This window comes from Mytilus edulis, chromosome 12 (genome assembly GCF_963676685.1).
Source record: "Mytilus edulis chromosome 12, xbMytEdul2.2, whole genome shotgun sequence".
NCBI classification, from domain to species: Eukaryota; Metazoa; Mollusca; class Bivalvia; order Mytilida; family Mytilidae; genus Mytilus; species Mytilus edulis.
Window position 1 is genome coordinate 75,558,255 of NC_092355.1, and position 14,553 is coordinate 75,572,807.

Sequence of the window (14,553 nt, forward strand, 5' to 3'; positions counted from 1 at the left end):
CTGTATATTCCCTCCAAACCCTCCCATATCTGTAAACCCACTCCCCAACCATCCTATATCTGTTTAACCCCTCCACACCCTCCTATATCTGTTTAACCCCTCCACAACCTCCTAAATCTGTATAGTCCCTCCACAACCTCCTATATCTGTATATCTCATCCAAACCCTCCTAGATCTGTATAATCCCTCCAAAACATCCTATATCTGTATAACCAATCCCCCCTTCAATATCTGTATACCCCCTCAACAACCTCCTATATCTGTTTTACCCCTCCTCATCCTCCTATATCTGTATACCCCCTCCACAACCTCCTATATCTGTATAAGCAATCCACCCCCTCCTATATCTGTATACCCTCTCCATAACCTCCTATTTCTGTATACCCCTCCACAACCTCCTATATATGTATACCCCATCCACATCCTTCTATATCTGCATATCCCATCAACAACCTCCTATACCTATTTAAGAATCAACACCCTCTTACAACTGTATACCCTCTCCACAACATCCTATATCTGTATACCCAATCCCTGCACGCCTATATCTGTATACCCCCTCCACAACCTCCTACATGTATATCTTTTTAACCAATCCACACCCTCCTATATCTGTATACCCCCTCCACAATCTCCTATATCTCTATACCCCCTCCACACCCTACTATATATGTGTACCCCATCCACAACCTCCTATATTTGTATGCATAATTTCTACCCTCCTATATCTTTATATTGTTATTTTACAGCATTTTATAGTTTTTAGTGTTATCACTGATATTGTTAAAATTAAAGAACCTTAGTGAGCACGCTCACATACCCCACGTCCCCACATTGTCATTGGAGAAATTAAATAAGTGTAAGGAAAAAAATTGTACAAGAAAAAATATTGAATAATAATTTCCTGTCAATATGCACATCTACATGCATAGTATGTCCTTATTATCTACAAAATTTCATGAAATTCTGTTGTGTGGTTTCAGAGGAGTTGAGATGACAAACTGTTGCAGTAGTACATTGAAGCAAATAAGTTCAAAGTGGGCGTAACTCCTAGAAAAAAAATTGAATCGCAATTTCCCGTCGATATGCACAACTACATAGTATTTCCTTATTATCTGAAAAGGTTTCGTGAAATTCTGTTGTGTGGTTTGAGAGGAGTTGCGATGACAAACTGTTGCAGTAGTACATTAAAGTAAATAAGTTCAAAGGGGCGTAACTCCTAGAAAAAAATTTGAATCGCAATTTCCCGTCGATTTGCACAACTACATAGTATGTCCTTATTATCTGAAAAGGTTTTGTGAAATTCTGTTGTGTGGTTTGAGAGGAGTTGCAATGACAAACTGTTGCAGTAGTACATTAAAGTAAATAAGTTCAAAGGGCGTAACTCCATATCCAACTAAGTTAGACACCGCGTGACTTTTGTGACGTATAATAGCCGCCATTTTGTATTATATTTCCCCATATAAAATGCATATATGCTGCAATAAATTTTAATTTTCTCATAAACCTGATCCGTTTTCTTACTTTTGCAAATCAATCCTTGATATTCAAACATATTTCTATCAAACAATGTTGGTCCTAACAGTTTAGTTTTTGATTAAATTCGGTCAAATCGACATCGTAAAACATGCACTTTTTCTCGTCATTTCTCCGTTGCCTCAATGCTTAATTACCGATACCCATGTCTACTTTTACAACAAGTAAAGGAATTCTGTAAATAAAACACAAACTTTGCAAATCGATCAAGTATATTCAAACATATAGCTGGCGAAAAATACTACTTAAAAGAGGGACGAAAGACACCAAAGGGACAGTCAAACTCGTAAATCTAAAACAAACTGACAACGCCATGGCTAAAAATGAAAAAGACAAACAGAAAAACAATAGTACACATGACACAACATAGAAAACTAAAGAATAAACAACACGAACCCCACCAAAAACTAGGGGTGATCTCAGGTGCTCCGGAAGGGTAAGCAGATCCTGCTCCACATGCGGCACCCGTCGTGTTGCTTATGTGATTACAAATCCGGTAAATAGTCTAATTCGGTAGGTCAAATTCATGAAAGGGAAGGGGATTGTAGTTACGACGTAAGGAACATATCCGATATCATTTGTGAAACGGTTATTCCATAACGGTCAACCAACTCGTGATGGCGTCCGTAAAATTTACGAAGGGATGATTTCAACTTCACCATTTGGAACTCTTGGTTTAATAGCTTCCTTGTGAGCAGTAACCCTCTATCAAGAAAATCATGATAGGAAATGCAAGCACGGGAATATCGTATCAATTGGGAGATATATACCCCGTATGCAGGTGTTGCTGGAATGTTGCTACTTAGAAATGGAAAGTTCACAATTGGAAAGCTGAAATCATCTCTTTTGTCGTAAAGTTTTGTCTTCAACCGACCCTCATTGTCAATTTCTAGATGTAAGTCAAGATATGAAGCCGACTTAACTGTATCTGTAGTATCCTTTATCTCCAATTCGATGGGATAGATGCGATCCACATAGTCACCAAATTTTGAATTGTTTAGTGAAAGAACGTCATCTATATAGCGGAAAGTAGAGTTAAAGGATATTGCTAACTTCTTATCTTTCTTCCTAAAACAGTTTAATTTCAGGGCAAATTCGGTCAAACATCGATTTAAAAAATGGAGTTTTCCGAGATTTTTCAAAATGGCGGCTGATGTATCATATGGAAATGTTGCATCAAATCAATGATTTCTATAGTAAGACTTTCCTATTATATCTATTTTTTTTCATAAAGAATCTCTGATGTTTCTGTTATTTTCCTTTAGTGATATTTCGATATCATTGATTTCAAAATTTCTCAATATTTTTTTTTATTTTAAGTGTGACACAGGAACATTCATTTTGACAGATATTCATCCAGGAGATACTATTACCAGAAAATAGTTTACAATATCTATAATAAAAAAAGATCTCTTCTTTTTTTTTAAATGTTTTTTAAGTTTTCTGTATATTTTCTTTTTCTTTAGAAATATATTATACATTCCTTTTAGAACAAACAAAAACTATTTTCATCCTAAGAGAAAGAAAAAAACGATGTCCAATTATAAAAGATAAATATTCTATACCTTTACATTCCTTGACCGAACAGGTGAAATCTGACTGGGGTTAAATGTTACATCATAATATATTGTCAGGTAGACGTGCAAACCAAGAGAAACCAGGTGACATTCAACATCCTGTCAGTGTGTATACATGTATTACCAGAGTTTAAATTTTGTGATATACAAAAGTTTTCATAAATGTACAAATAAATATCTTCTCCTTCCCTTGTCAAATCAGAAGAAGTATGGTTCAATATAAACTTTAAGAGAATATTAATATTATGAAAATTTCTTTAAAAAAATATTTTTTGCTTGAAAGGCATTTAAATATTTATATGTTTCTATAATCATTTCAAAGAAATATTCTGATTCAAATTTTAATTTAAATGAATTTCGATCATTGAATATGGTTTTATTGTTTTTTGTTTTTTAATTCAATATTTAAAGCTAAATCCAGGCAAAGAATCGATATAAAGTCTAAATTGTGTAAAAAAAAAGAAGAGTTATTGTAAACATTCTAGCAGAGACGTATGATACGATTGATCTGGTTTTAACAATATTGTATACCCTATAATATCTATCGACAGAGTTATCGGTCTTGAATAGGACTGATATAGTTGGGTATGCTAGAAAAAAATTGAATCGCAATTTCCCGTCGAAATGCACAACTACATAGTATGTCCTTATTATCTGAAAAGGTTTCATGAAATTCTATTGAGTGGTTTGAGAGGAGTTGCGATGACAAACTGTTGCAGTAGTACATTAAAGTAAATAAGTTCAAAGGGGCGCAACTCCTAGAAAAAAAATTGAATCACAATTTCCCGTCGATATGCACAACTACATAGTATGTCCTTATTATCTGAAAAGGTTTCGTGAAATTCTGTTGTGTGGTTTGAGAGGAGTTGGGATGACAAACTGTTGCAGTAGTACATTAAAGTAAATAAGTTCAAAGGGGCGCAACTCCTAGAAAAAAAATTGAATCGCAATTTCCCGTCGATATGCACAACTACATAGTATGTCCTTATTATCTGAAAAGGTTTCGTGAAATTCTGTTGTGTGGTTTGAGAGGAGTTGCGATGACAAACTGTTGCAGTAGTACATTAAAGTAAATAAGTTCAAAGGGGCGTAACTCCTAGAAAAAAATTGAATCGCAATTTCCCGTCGATATGCACAACTACAAAGTATGTCCTTATTATCTGAAAAGGTTTCGTGAAATTCTGTTGTGTGTTTTGAGAGGAGTTGCGATGACAAACTCTTGCAGTAGTACATTAAAGTAAATAAGTTCAAAGGGGCGTAACTCCTAGAAAAAAAATTGAATCGCAATTTCCCGTCGATATGCACAACTACATAGTATTTCCTAATGATCTGAAAAGGTTTCGTGAAATTCTGTTGTGTGGTTTGAAAGGAGTTGCGATGACAAGAAACGGGACTGACAGAATGACGGACGGACAGACGGACGGACGGGTCAAAAACATTATACCCTCCGCAACTCGTTGCGTGGGGTATAATTATATATAAATATACTAAATAAATAAATGATTTGGAAAAGACATTGAAGGTATGAAATATATTTTATAACATTAAACATTTTAGCATCGACGGTAAAGGAAGCTATAAGGTATTTATCTTGTCATTTTAATTATTTTGATAAGGAAACTAGATAAAAATAAAGCATCGTATAGATTTTTAAAACAAACCGAAGTATACAGTAGGCTACAGCAGGAACATATATATGTTAGATATACTGTTCCCAGGCTACATCGAACATCCTTTTATTTAAATCAGTCGTTTTGTTTTCTTTTTTTTTCCTTTACTCATCCCTTATTTATGTAAATATGTCTAGACAGTGGCGGATCAAGAACTTTTCCTAAGGGGGGCCCGCTCCAGTCATGCTTCAATGATTCCCTATATAATCAACTAAATTTTCCCAACGAAAGGGGGGAGGGGGGAGGGGGGGGCTCTAGATCCGCCTATGCTAGAAGTTTTAAAACCACCCAATTAGGACATGTTGTTTATATGGCTAACGATATGTGCATCTAGCCACTTGACCAGTTGACGACTTGCATACATATTTGATTGCACATTTATTATCAAGTTCGATTGAATTTTATTTAATGGCTTTTTAATAATGTCAGATTTGAAAGAAATACATGTGAAGTATATGTAACAAATCTTTTTGTTCAAAACAGAATTTTAAAAGACATATAAAGGAAAGTGATGATCAATAAGTTGGTAAGCTTTATTTAGTTGGAAAAAAAGTTATAAAATATAATAAAATGTTTAATTATGTACATTAAATTTGTCAAATTTGATACTCATTCAGTCATTGTGAAGGGCATGCATATAATCATTCTGCAAAAAATAAAGAAATCAAATTTAAGATGGAATATTTTTATACTAAAATTATGTGAACATGTGTTAATGACAGTGCTAGTGGGATGTGTATCACCAGCACAATAGTCTGAACTTCTGTGTTGGCGCCATGATTTAGGGGCATAAAGGGTTACACTAGTCCGTCTGTCCCGAACGTCCCATAAAAACGGGTTTAGCTCTCCTAACTTTAGTTTGCCGCAACCAAATACTACAAATCTTATACACAATATATAAAAGAAGCTGGTGCATTAGTGCCAATGAGAACTCTCCACAAGAGACTAACTGACACAGAAATTAATAATTATACAATGTAGCCTTGGTCACCACACGGTCTTCGTCAATGAGCAAGGTTCATACCGCAAAGTCAGCCAATAAAGGCACCGACATGACAATGTAAAACTATTCAAACGATAAAACAAACGGTCTAATTTATGTACAAAAAGTAAACGAAAAACAAGATAGGTACGTGCATATAAAATAAGGAGGGGTTAAACATGTTAGCGGGATCCCAACCCTCCCCCTTATGTGGCATGAGTGCCAATGAGAACTCTCCACAAAAGACCAGATGACACAAACACTAACAACTATAGGTCATATACAGCTTTCAACAATGAGCAAAGTCAATACCGCATATAGTCAGCAATAAAAGGCACTGAAATGACATTGTTAAACAATATTCAAACGAGAAAATAAACGAACAAATTTATGTACAAACAAGAATGTGTCCATAGTACACGGATGCCCCACTCGCACTATCATTTTCTATGTTCAGTGGACAGTGAAATTGGGTAAAAACTTTAATTTGGAATAAAAATTAGAAATATCATATCATAGGGAACATGTGTACTAAGTTTCAAGTTGATGTAACTTTAACCTCATCAAAAACTACCTTGACCAAAAACTTTAACCTGAATTTCGCACTATCATTTTCTATGTTCAGTGGACCATGAAATTGGGGTCAAAACTATAATTTGGCATTAAAATTAGAAAGATCATATCATGGGGAACATGTGTACTAAGTTTGAAGTTGATTGGACTTCAACTTCATCAAAAACTACCTTGACCAAAAACTTTAACCTGAAGCGAACAGACGCACAGACGGAAGCACAGACGGACGAACGAACGAACGGATGCACAGACCAGAAAACATAATGCCCTCTACTATCGTAGGTGGGCCATAAAAATGAACGAAAAACAAGTATGTAACACATAAAAAATGACATTCATTGAACACAGGCTCCTGACTTACCACAGGCACATACATACCGAATAAGGCGGGGTTGAACATGTAAGCGGGATCCCCACCTCAACACAAAATCAAATTTGAAATTTTTAAGTGTCACTTTTACTGTTCAAGAGTTATGTCCCTTTAAAAAGAAGTGCTGACTCTTTCGTTTCCTTTCTCTTAAATAAGTCTGAATCAATCAAATGTTAGCAACCTTATACGCGATTCACATTACCCCATAACACAGATCTATTAAGTTCGATATTGGGTCCCAATGGCGTCACTGTTCATGAGTTTTTAGATGTAAAAAGTTGTGATAAGAGTACCAATGATACAAATGTCAACCCGGAGCCTTGAGATAGGAAAACTGCTAAATCTATTGTTTACGTTCTTTAACTTACATTTGCCTCAACCAAATGTTTTTAAACTTATTCACAATGCTTATGGTCACAAAATGGTCAAAATTACGCGAATCCTGCATCTATATGTGGAAGTTTACTCATTTTTTTCACAAGCAGGGGCATCTGTGGTTAATAGACATATTCTACATTTATTTCAGTAATCAGCTTATTTACTTCCATTGAATTCTGCTTTAAAAAGACTTAACTTGCACATTTTTTTTCAGGATCTCGGTGCAGTTTGGTAACAGACAGTGATATTTCAAGTTAAATGTGACCAACTTAACAAAGTGTTTCACTAGATTGAGCTCTCTGTCTAAGTGTACTTTAAAGGTTCTTAGCATTGAGTTCAGTTTATTGATATGCGTATAACTTCTGTGTGAATTTTTATGAAGTAAAAGCAGACTATCCATACCTACATGTCTATGAAATGAAATCTAAGGTAAAATGATTGAAACTGAAGCAGTAAATTTTCTTACTTGATATTCACGGAAATTAAAGGATTTAGTTTCATCTGAACCAAACATTCTTAAAAATTGAGAATGGAAATGTGGAATGTGTAAAAGAGACCGTAACCATGTCAAAAGAGCAGAAAGCAGTCAAAGGCCACTAATGGGTCTTCATAGCTGACTATGCGGTATGGGCTTTACTCATTGTTGAAGGCCGTACGGTGACCTATAGTTGTTAATGTCTGTGTCATTTTGGTCTTTTGTGGATAGTTGTCTCATTGGCAATCATACCACATCTTCTTTTTTATATCTTCAACAAAGCGAGAAAATCCCTCACCCAGAGGCGGGCTTCAGATGGCCCTTAACAAAATGTGTACCAGTTCAAACTCCAAATCATAAAATAAACTTACAATTAAAAACATACAAGACTAACAAAAACCAGAGACTCCTGACTTGACGTCAAGGTAATCATACCAAGAGACACACCCAACGTGCAAAGGTCAAGAGTCAAAAAGTCATAGTCTGGTCAAGAGTTCCATGTCAAAAATACACAGCAGTCCTGCACGAAAGTTCATCATGTTATGGTACACGTAACAATGTATTATGTCATGATGCACTACACATGCCAAATACAGAAAACCTAGGTCAGAGACAGAAACACAAGACATATAACTAAACTCAAATGAACGGTATTTGTATTGCAGGTCACTACAATTGCCTTCAACAGAGAACATAAAACTCTCGCAACACTGCAAAGTTAAAACCGTCTTTCACAAAAGTTTGAGCAGTATTCTTTGCAACGGTTATCTTACTACAGTATAATTGTTAATTGAGAATCGAGTCCTGCAGTTATGTCAATAAATTAAAATGGTAAGATTAGACATTAAAACACTTAACACTAGGGTTTACCATTAATTTCTAACCTAAGCATGTGAGAGTACTATGGTAAACTGTTAGAAACACATGATACAGTCATGAAATTGAATATTTGCAATAGTACGACCAGAACAATACAAGACAGAGTTGTAAACAAATGAAAGTAATGATACATACAAATTTTTAATCGCAATGCACAAATAAGGAACCGTAGTTTTCATTCAATTTATTCATCTAAAATGTACGCTTGCGTTAAACATTGGAAATTAACACTGTATATTTATATAAACGATCAATCTTGTAAGGAAATAAATAAACGATGACAAAGATGATAGGTATCTCTGCCACTACACAATTTAAATACAGGAATTTGAAAAAAATTATAGTCTTTATAGGATCATCTCTTTCAAATTATTTTCAAAGTGCCAACTCAATATAAAATTATCAAACAATTTTTATTTCCTCCGTATTGAACATACAAATATTGTCTAGTAATTAGTCTTTGTTATAACTGTCATGACAACGGATTGGTGTAAGTTTTGTTTGACAATTTGTTTGTTTACACTGACTTTAATTACAGCCAGTATGATAGTCTATTTGTTTTATAGAAAAATTTAGCCATTCAAGGCTATATAACTTTTTCATATTTTAAGTCCAATTTAAATAATCATATGACTTTTAACTATCGCCTTTAAATAGAATCCAACCATATCTTATACATCATTTTAGTGATTCATTACTTAATAGTTGAACACAGGGCAAATACTATAAAATATAACCTGATGTGTTGTAACCAAGAGACTGGCGCCTCCTTGTTCTACCAGACATCTTGTGATCTGTAGATGTCCCTCCTCAGCAGCATAATGTAAAGCTGTTCTTCCATCTATCTATAATATAACCAATTAACATGTAAATATTAAGGACAATACTTTGTTATCAATAATATACAACATATCCTACAACTGACATTAAAACTTGTCTGATAAACTGGACAATGTTGTGTAATATAAATATCAACAAAATATATATCACATGAACCAGTGGTCAAAACTGAATAAAATGACCAGTCACACTTGTATTCATATTGTATATAAACAATAAATAAACATGTTTGTTGTGAAATGTCAAAACTTCAATTAAACCTGATATCTTAAAAAAGTATTTTTTTCAAGAAAAGTGTGAAATAATTATATTAATGGATTCAGTAGAACAAAACAAACAAAATGAGACCCCACTTTATATGATTCTTACAAATATTTGTCCAATTAACAACATTATTTAGTGTAGATTAATAGTAATGTGATCAGACTAAGTAGATAACATACATTTGTGTTGTCGATCTTACATCCTGTATCAATGAGGAGTCTACAGATCTTCAGGCGTTCAAACCTGGCAGCCTCCATTAATGCTGTCTGTCCTAACTCCTGGAATAATACAACTGACATCAAAACTTGTCTGATAAACTGGACAATGTTGTGTAATAAATATAAACAAAATATATATCACATGAATTAGTGGTCAAAACTGAATAAAATGACCAGTCACACTTGTATTTACATTGTATATAAACAATAAATAAACATGTTCTGTTGTGAAATGTCAAAACTTCCATTAAACCTGATATCTTAAAAAAAATATTTTTTCAAGAAATGTGTAAAATAATTATATCAATGGATTCAGTAGAACAAAACAAACAAAATGAGACCCCACTTTATATGATTCTTTAACATATTTGTTTATTAAACCTGTCTAATTAACAACTGGAATTAGTGTAGATTCAGTATAATCATTCATTTTAATAATATTTTTTTTTTTTAAGAAACATGAAAAGGAGTAATATTTTCTAATTAAGAACAATAATAGAGTAAAATGAGACCCCACTTGATATAATTATTACAGATATTTGTTCATTAAACCTGTCTAATTGACAACAGAATTTAGTGTAGATTAATAGTAATGTGATCAGACTAAGTAGATAACATACTGGATCTGTGATGTCGATCTTACATCCTCTATCAATGAGGAGTCTACAGACCTCCAGGTGTCCTCCCCTGACAGCCGACATTAATGCTGTCCGTCCATCCTCCTGGAATAATACAACTGACATCAAAACTTGTCTGATAAACTGGACAATGTTGTGTAATAAATATAAACTAAATACATATCACATGAATCAGTGGTCAAAACTGAATAAAATGACCAGTCACACTTGTATTTATATTGTATATAAACAAATAAATAAACATGTTTTGTTGAGAAATGTCAAAACTTCCATTAAACCTGATATCTTAAAAAAATATTTTTTTCAAGAAATGTGTAAAATAATTATATCAATGGATTCAGTAGAACAAAACAAGTAAAATGAGACCCCACTTTATATGATTCTTACAAATATTTGTTCATTAAAACTGTCTAATTAACAACATGATTTAGTGTAGATTCAGTATAATTATTCATTTTATTAAAACAAAAATTTTAAGAAACATGAAAAGGAGTAATATTTTCTGATTCAGAACAATAATACAGTAAAATTAGACCCCACTTTATATAATTATTACAAATATTTGTTCATTAAACCTGTCGAATTAACAACATGATTTAGTGTAGATTAATAGTAATGTGATCAGACTAAGTAGATAACATACTGCTGTGATGTCGATCTTACATCCTCTATCAATGAGGAGTCTACAGATCTCCATGTGTCCCCACACGACAGCCCTCATTAATGCTGTCTCTCCACCATACTTCTGGAATAATACAACTGACATCAAAACTTGTCTGATAAACTGGACAATGTTGTGTAATAAATATAAACTAAATATATATCACATGAATCAGTGGTCAAAACTGAATAAAATGACCAGTCACACTTGTATTTATATTGTACATAAGCAACAAATAAACGTGTTTTGTTGTGAAATGTCAGAACTTCCTTTAAACCTGATATCTTAAAAAAATATTTTTTTCAAGAAATGTGTAAAATAATTATATCAATGGATTCAGTAGAACAAAACAAGTAAAATGAGACCCAACTTTATATGATTCTTACACATATTTGTTCATTAAACTTGTCTAATTAACAACATGATTTAGTGTAGATTAATAGTAATGTGATCAGACTAAGTAGATAACATACTGATGTGATGTCGATCTTACATCCTCTATCAATGAGATGTCTACAGACCTCCAGGTCTCCATCCTGGGCAGCCCACATTAATGCTGTAGCTCCACTATCCTGGAATAATACAACTGACATCAAAACTTGTCTGATAAACTGGACAATGTTGTGTAATAAATATGAACTAAATATATATCACATGAATCAGTGGTCAAAACTGAATACAATGACCAGTCACACTTGTAGTTATATTGTACATAAACAATAAATAAACAACAAGTTTTTTTGTGAGATGTCAAAACTTCCATCAGAACTGTCATGTTAATTTTTTTTTTTTTTTTTTAAGAAATGAACAAAATATTTATATCAATGGATTCATTACAATTCTCTGAGTAAAATGACATCTCACTTTATATAATCCTATTAAGTATTTGTTGATATAATGATTAAATCTGTCTGATTAACATGATTCAGAATAATGATCAATTTTTTAAAAAGTAACTTTTTCAAAGAAATATGAAAAATAGTTACATTTCCTGATTTAGCACGAGGAGACAAACAAAATGAGATCCCACTTTATATGATTCTTACAAATATTTGTTGTCCATTCAACCTGTCTAATTAACAACATAATTTTGTAAATATTAAGGAATGTGGTCAAAGTGAAGCAATAACATACATGTGTGATATTTGTTTTACACCCGCTGTAAAACCTTGGTGTAAAAAAAGTTCTTGTATAAATATTCAAAGTAAGAACTTTATCAACTATAATTCAAAACAAACAAAAACAATTAATGAGAGAAAAAAAATACCTTCACATACTTTTTTTCCCTCATTTAAACTGTTAAATTAAAAACAGATTTTGATTTAATATCGAATTCATTCTAATGATATAAATATCAGTTTCCATAAAGATATATTATTATATTATGTTCTGAGGTAACTTGTAGTTATGTGTTTCATACTGCTACTGTACAATCTGTTATGTTCTGAGGTAACTTGTAGTTGTATATTTTATACTGCTTGTGTACAATCTGTTATGTTCTGAGGTAACTTGTATTTGTATGTTTATACTGCTTGTGTACAATCTGTTATGTTCTGAAGTAACTTGTAGTTATGTGTTTTATACTGCTAATGTACAATCTGTTATGTTTTGAGGTAACTTGTAGTTATGTGTTTTATACTGCTAATGTACAATATGTTATGTTCTGAGGTAACTTGTAGTTGTATATTTTATACTGCTTGTGTACAATCTGTTATGTTCTGAGGTAACTTGTAGTTGTATATTTTATACTGCTTGTGTACAATCTGGTGTGTTCTGAAGTAATTTGTTGTTGTGTGTTTTATATTTCTTATGAACAATTTGTTCTGTTCTGAAGTAACTTGTAGTTGTGTGTTTTATACTGCTGGTGTACAATCTGTTGTGTTCTGAAGTAATTTGTTGTTGTGTGTTTTATATTTCTTATGAACAATTTGTTCTGTTCTGAAGTAACTTGTAGTTTTGTGTTTTATACTGCTGGTGTACAATCTGTTATGTTCTGAAATAATTTGTTGTTGTGTGTTTTATATTTCTTAAGTACAATTTGTTCTGTTCTGAAGTAACTTGTAGTTGTGTGTTTTATACTGCTGGTGTATAATCTGTTATGTTCTGAAGTAATTTGTTGTTGTGTGTTTTATATTTCTTATGTACAATTTGTTCTGTTCTGAAGTAACTTGTAGTTGTGTGTTTTTTTACTGCTTATGTACAATTTATTCTGTTCTGAAGTAACTTGTAGTTGTGTGTTTTATACTGCTGGTGTACAATTTGTTATGTTCTGAAGTAATTTGTTGTTGTGTGCTTTATATTTCTTAATATGTACAATTTGTTCTGTTCTGAAGTAACTTGTAGTTGTATATTTTATACTGCTTGTGTACAATCTGTTATGTTCTGAAGTAATTTGTTGTTGTGTGCTTTATATTTCTTAATATGTAAAATTTGTTCTGTTCTGAAGTAACTTGTAGTTATGTGTTTTATACTGCTTGTGTACAATCTGTTATGTTCTGAAGTAATTTGTAGTTGTGTGTTTTATACTGCTAGTGTAAAATCTGTTATGTTCTGAAGTAACTTGCAGTTGTGTTTTATACTGCAGGTGTGCAACCTGTTATGTTCTGAAGGAATTTGTTGTTGTGTGTTTTATATTTCTTATGTACAATTTGTTATGTTCTGAAGTAATTTGTAGTTGTGTGTTTTATATTTCTTATGTACAATTTGTTCTGTTCTGAAGTAACTTGTGTGTTTTATACTGCAGGTGTTCAATCTGTTATGTTCTGAAGTAATTTGTAGTTGTGTGTTTTATATTTCTTATGTACAATTTGTTCTGTTCTGAAGTAACTTGTAGTTGTGTGTTTTTTTACTGCTTATGTACAATTTGTTCTGTTCTGAAGTAACTTGTAGTTGTGTGTTTTTTTACTGCTTATGTACAATTTGTTCTGTTCTGAAGTTATTTGTAGAACTTTGTTTGTTTAATACTGCTTATGTACAATCTGTTATGTTCTGAAGCAACTTGTTTTTTATTTTTTATACTTCTGTTATTATAGTTCTAAAGTAAATTGTTGTCGTGTGTTTATGTACAATATTTAACATTTTGAAGTTACTTGTAGTTTTCACTGTTTCAATGTGCTTTAATCTTAAGTAACATGTAGTTTTGTGTCTTTTTTTGTTCATGTACCATAAAAGGCTGTATCTTCAAATGATTTTTCTATGAATTATTAAAATAAGGTAGTTTTGAATGTGACTATTTTACTTACATCTTGATAATCAATGTCTGCACCATTCTGTAGGCTTAATTTTAAGGCTTCTGTATCTCCCTTCCAAGCAGCTGTAGTAAGTTTCTGTAAGTATAACATAGAAATTACATTTAATCTTGATAATCAATGTCTGCACCATTCTGTAGACATAATTTTAAGGCTTCTATATCTCTATCCCCAGCAGCTGTAGTAAGTTTCTGTAAGTAAACCGTAATAAAAATATATTGTAATGAATGTCCTTACTGTTAAA

The 14,553-nt window shown here is 32.4% G+C and overlaps 1 protein-coding gene across 1 annotated transcript; it reads right to left on the bottom strand.

The window, feature by feature from the left end:
- Nucleotides 1–9,672: 9,672 nt before the first annotated feature.
- Nucleotides 9,673–11,654, bottom strand: LOC139497845 (fibronectin type 3 and ankyrin repeat domains protein 1-like). The gene is made up of 4 exons (XM_071286083.1): nt 11,535–11,654; nt 11,044–11,145; nt 10,383–10,484; nt 9,673–9,822 (listed from the first exon to the last, which is right to left on the bottom strand). Exons 1-4 carry the CDS (start codon nt 11,652–11,654, stop codon nt 9,673–9,675), a joined length of 474 nt encoding a protein of 157 aa, XP_071142184.1.
- Nucleotides 11,655–14,553: the final 2,899 nt, after the last annotated feature.

What these genes read in the sequence shown, in the direction of transcription:
- LOC139497845 (XM_071286083.1), bottom strand. Translation starts at nt 11,654, where the DNA reads ATGTCAGTTGTATTATTCCAGGATAGTGGAGCTACAGCATTAATGTGG. An exon ending in GTAAGATCGACATCACAGCA is followed by an intron (nt 10,485 to 11,043) that starts GTATGTTATCTA and finishes GTATTATTCCAG; the next exon opens with GAGGATGGACGGACAGCATT. An exon ending in AGATCGACATCACAGATCCA is followed by an intron (nt 9,823 to 10,382) that starts GTATGTTATCTA and finishes GTATTATTCCAG; the next exon opens with GAGTTAGGACAGACAGCATT.